This window comes from Montipora foliosa, chromosome 6, assembly GCF_036669935.1.
Source record: "Montipora foliosa isolate CH-2021 chromosome 6, ASM3666993v2, whole genome shotgun sequence".
Taxonomy (NCBI): domain Eukaryota; kingdom Metazoa; phylum Cnidaria; class Anthozoa; order Scleractinia; family Acroporidae; genus Montipora; species Montipora foliosa.
The window spans coordinates 28,105,233-28,110,232 of NC_090874.1; the positions used below are offsets into that span (position 1 = coordinate 28,105,233).

At 39.5% G+C, this 5,000-nt stretch overlaps 1 protein-coding gene across 3 annotated transcripts in view; it reads left to right on the top strand.

Moving 5' to 3' along the window:
- The window catches only part of LOC138007083 (fidgetin-like protein 1), a 187,297-nt gene that overhangs the window by 114,647 nt on the left and 67,650 nt on the right, over window positions 1–5,000 (top strand). For all 3 annotated transcript variants that reach the window (XM_068853801.1, XM_068853803.1, XM_068853802.1), the window contains exon 6: window positions 4,219–4,306. In XM_068853801.1, the coding sequence (XP_068709902.1) occupies window positions 4,219–4,306 (88 nt within the window). The remainder of the gene's footprint in view (window positions 1–4,218; window positions 4,307–5,000) is intronic.

A 5,000-nucleotide genomic window follows, 5' to 3' on the forward strand; every position in this document is an offset into this window, starting at 1 on the left:
ACATTGTTCTCCTTTTTGGAAATTAGTTATGCCCTCACATTCAAAGAGGTTAATTTGAATAATTCCGGGAACATTTAAACAAGATTTGGAGAAATGTTATAAACCTCTTGTTTTGGGGCTGTAGAAGGACGTTTATGACTATGGATTGATAGAATTGAAAACATAATTTTATGCTGGTGCATGTAATAAGACTGCCTGTGGATAACGAAATTAACCAGAAACAAAGGATATCACTATCAGGAAGAAATACATTTTTGGTGGCATATAAACAGTAGTGTTGCACATGTAAAACAGACATTAATAGAAAAATAATAAAAAACAAACAACTAGTTGCTTTACATACACTTTGAAAAATCATTGCACTTGACAATTAAAAAAAAGAGAATAAGAGCAGAGATGGACGCCTCATGATACTAAGAAGGTATTATTTGAATTGCCTATAGTTTATCTAGATCTTCCTCATAGAAGATTCGGATAGGAGTACCATCTGGTAATGTTTTAGCAAAAATCTTACCATCCATTATCCAAACGCTGAACAGAGTACCTTCTCTTCTTCGTCTGTTGGCTTCATTTACGAGTCCTTGTCTGTACATTGTGAGGTTCTCATTAAGGAAAGTACCTCGTTTTATCTCGCTGGGATATCCTGGGAATAGTTCTTTGATTTTAACATTTTTTAACTTTGCCCGTTCTTTGTACATACTTTCCTTTGTTTTATGACTCACAAATTTCACAATAGGGTTAGGGTTCCTCCTCTTTAATTTTTGTGAAATGTCAATATCTTCAGGTCCAACCGTAATATTGAGCGCTTCTGCTACTTTGATTACCACATCTTCTGTACTAGAGTAAGCATATGCTGGAATTCCTTGGATTTCAATGGAGTTTTTGCTTGTATATTGCTCGAGGTTATCCAAATTATCCCACAGTTGCACTAGCTCTTCTGCTTGTTTGCAAAGTTTTTCTTTATTGCTCATTCAACGAGTCTAGGGTTTTTTTCAGCGCTTTGTTTTCGTTGTTAGTCCTGTTCAATGACTCTTTGAGATCCTTGAGTTCGCTGTTGTTGAAGTTAATACTGACTTTTAACTCCTCGATTTCCTTCCTCAGAGCTTTGCTCTCGCTTAGTATTGATGAAACGGAACAATTTAAAGAGTTATTGATGGCCAATAGCAAATTCTTAATTTCCAGCAGACTTGGCTCCTCCTTGCTGTCAGTCAATTATTGAAAGACTTTGCGTAAAATATGTCCTTCAAGGTTTCCATCTAAGTTGGCTGCCATGTTTGATCTCTTCAAAGGAGAAGTTTCTTCCTTTGTAGATCCTCTATCGCCATGCTTGTTCTTCTTCATGGGCATTTACATTTATAGCTTGCAAATTCCAAAGTTATTTCATTATTAAAAAGTTAGGCGTCATTAGAAGGACACGTCTGACCGCCATGGTATCTCTGCCCAGTCTCCCAAAAAATTTCTGTGAGTTGGCACCTGGCCTCGAAGGGATCAGTAATAATGAGTAGCGCTTGTCATGGAGGCGATCCTAGATTTGACTCTGCATGAGGTGTTGTATTGGAATGAGTTTTAACATTGCTTTACTTCACATAAAAGTGCCATTCATTTAGTGTTTTTAACACTTTGGCCAGCTGCCGGCCACATAGCCACAGTGTTCCTGATACTTTCTGACAAGTTGGTTGTTGGTACTGTTAAATAATTTGCAAGACATTTCAGTAGAGCTGACTGGAGAGCATTTTCATAACAAGGACCTGAAAGAAGTTAGTGCTTTTCCTCATAATTGACTGGCTTTCATTTAGTTGCACTGTACACTTGCAATAACAAAGATTGATTAAAAGTGAAGGTACTAATAACAATAATGAAAATTTGATCCATGTCTCTGCAAGCCTGAGTGCAATGTTCTGAATGCCATCAACACATTGCATTCTTATTACTTGAAAAATATCATCTTCTAAGAATAGACCGGCATTTAAGCCATATTCAAATGATATAACTCCTAATTTTTGTTGTCTTCGCGCCACTCTCCTATTTTTGTCCAATACCTATCCTGTAATACTTTTTTTGGGCAGCCACAGGCACCCCAACAGATACTACAACCTCCCTTCTAATGGCAGTGGATATTCTGTCAATTTTGTGGGACAGATGGTGGGTTTATGCTTATCCCCCAACTGCATTGATACAGCGGGTGCTTCACAAGTTGGTGCACTCAGATCAGTGTTGAATGCTTCTAGTGGTCTTTCTTTAGCATTACCAGCCATGACTTCCAATGCTTCTCAGCTTGCTAGTGGATTTTCCTTGGGAGGTACCCGTTTTGCTTCAGCTGCTGAGACAGCCCCAGACAAGAGTTCTTCACATTCATCCAGCACAGCTTCATTTGTTTGCGTGGAGCTTATCTAGCGTAGGTTGCGATAGCAACAGTTTTCTGTTGCAGTTGCTCAGCGTCTCTGCCAAACAGTTGGAGCATCTACTGCCGGCATTTATGACTGGAAGTGTCGAGTGTACAAGAGTTGGTGTTCTACACAACAGATTAGTCTCCCTTAGATTAGTCTTTGAGCCTCTGTTCAGCAGTTAGCAGATTTCTTCGAATTTTTGTGCTCTTCTCGCAAGCTGTCTTCGTTATTGTGTCGCTTTGGCTTTGTTTCTTCAGGCCCTTCTTGAACATCCGTTTGAGCCTTTGGATGGTTGTGCTATGAAGTTTATTACTTGGAAGACTGTCTTCTTAGGAGCTCTTGCATCAGCAAGCCATGTGAGTTGCCTTGACAGCAGCCTGACCTGCCTGGGTCTCTGAGGTTTGGTTGGCACAAGGCAGATGTTAATACTTTTACACCCTGCCTTTGTTGTCAAGAATTAAAGAGTAGAGTCAAACCCTCCAGTGGTTATTAAATCTCTCCGGGCTTTTATTGCTAGCAAACAGGAGTCTGACTGTAAACTCTGTCCTTAGCAGGCAGTCTTCTAATATTTAAAATCCATGCAGCCTAGGCAGAGCAATTGCTTTTCGTTGTTTTTACCGTAGAAGCTTGGCGAAGGAGATAATAAGCTCCAGCCAGATTCTGTTTCTAGATGGGTGAAGTCAGGGGTCAGACAGGCCTTCGCGTCTCGTCTCAATTCATTTGAGGCTTTGTGGGAATTTCTGACCATGAAGTGATAGCTTTGGCCACATCTTGGGCAGCTTTCCACTCTAGAAGAACGAAACCACCTTTTCCAATTTTTACCTATGTGACATGTCAGGTTTCGATCCATCATCTCGGTCCTCTTTCCTGTGGCCAAAACTGCAGTTGGTCGCTAACTCGGGGCTTTTAGAATTGTGCATATTGTTTTGCCTTCAGGCCTTCCTGGGATTGTATAATTATAGTCTTTAGCCTTCAGTTGTGCCTTCTAGGTGAAGCTTTGTAGTCTTCAGGTGCTTCGCTGGACTTTTTGCTTATGCCAGTGTTTGTCCTTGTTAATTGTAGTGGCCGCTCTTCGGGCCATTGTGGAGCATCAGGTCAAGTCTTATGAGTTTGGCAGCTTGGATCCTTTGTCCTCCCGGGTGCTGACGTCATCAGGTACTCAGGCAGTAGATATCCCACCTCCTCACATGATGCTCTGGTATTCATCTGAGATTTTAGGCTATGTTTACGAGGTTATGAGTAATACTAACCAAAAATCTAAAAGATGTTGCCCACTCACATCCCTACCGACATGTTGCTGCCTCCCGGCATTCTCTCATCCTGAGTGGGGAAGCTTCATTACTACACATCTAAAGTGAGGGAGAAAGGCTAGGTCACTTGGCTATGCCTTGTTTACATCCAGGAATATTTTATTCACCATTTTTCTGGTGCATATTGTTTGCCGACAAATTAGCATTATTCATTTTAGTATTAGTATTATTCCTAAATGCTAATTTTCCTGCCGAAAATAATAACTCCAAATTTAAATGCATTTGGCATATAATTAAGAAGTTGACTTTCATTACAGTCCTCTTTGTTTTTACATGTATTTGCTTGGCCTGCCAGTGTGTGCTCAGTGTGGTTTTAGTAAATAATGAGAGAACATTGTTTTCCCTTGAGTTATGTGACTGAGGCAAAATTTATGACTTGACTTGCTGTCAGGCAACCAAATTTTCCTTAAAATCAGTTTTATTTAGCATTGCATAAAGTCAGTTTGAATTGGACATGTACTTTCTTTTACATTGTTTGACGACTTTCACTCTGACTTGTGTTTTTGTTGCTGTTATTGCAGGAGAGTACAAGAGTAGTCTTAAACTTTGATAATGCTCGATTGAAAGGAAATGCTGGAATTAAACGGAAAGCGTCAAGTGATTGTCCAGGTACATAAATTATCTGATAAGATTACAAACCCTAGGAATTCACGGTAACAATCGTTTCTGGTACCTTGTACTGTGTTCTAAAAATAATGGCACCGAAAAATAGTTCCCATGTACACAGCAATACCGATAAAAATTCACTTGGCACGAATTATGTTCCGCTTTAGATCATTCAAAGGGGCAACGTCTGGATATTAGAAATCTCCTCATGTCATGTCACTATCATTATGGCTTCTGGTGCCAAGAGGAAAAAAATTGAATCCGTAAGAGGTAGTCATTTACACCAGAATAAGGCAGAACAAACAAGAAGAACACCAGAATGAAGCTAATTAGCATGGACCAGAATGGCAAAGGAACGAAACGTTATTTTTCATCATTCTTGACTGTGAATGAATGAGTTTGCAGAATAGAGAGCCTAACAGAAAAAAAAAACAGTTAAAATTTAAGGGGAAGCAACAAATCTTGGAACGAGGCACAATGTGTTCTCACAATTTGCAAAGCGGTCCACTTACTTTTTATTCTGCGGAAAGTAAAGAAAAAGTATTGTTCACATATATATTATTAGTGATCAATCTTTTTTCTGGGCTTCCAACTCTTTCTTCAAACAAGGAAACACGGCATACAGGTTTGATGGTATTATTGCCAACAATTGGGAAAAATCTAGTTCCGTGTAATTTTACGTGGTCTCAGTTCTGTT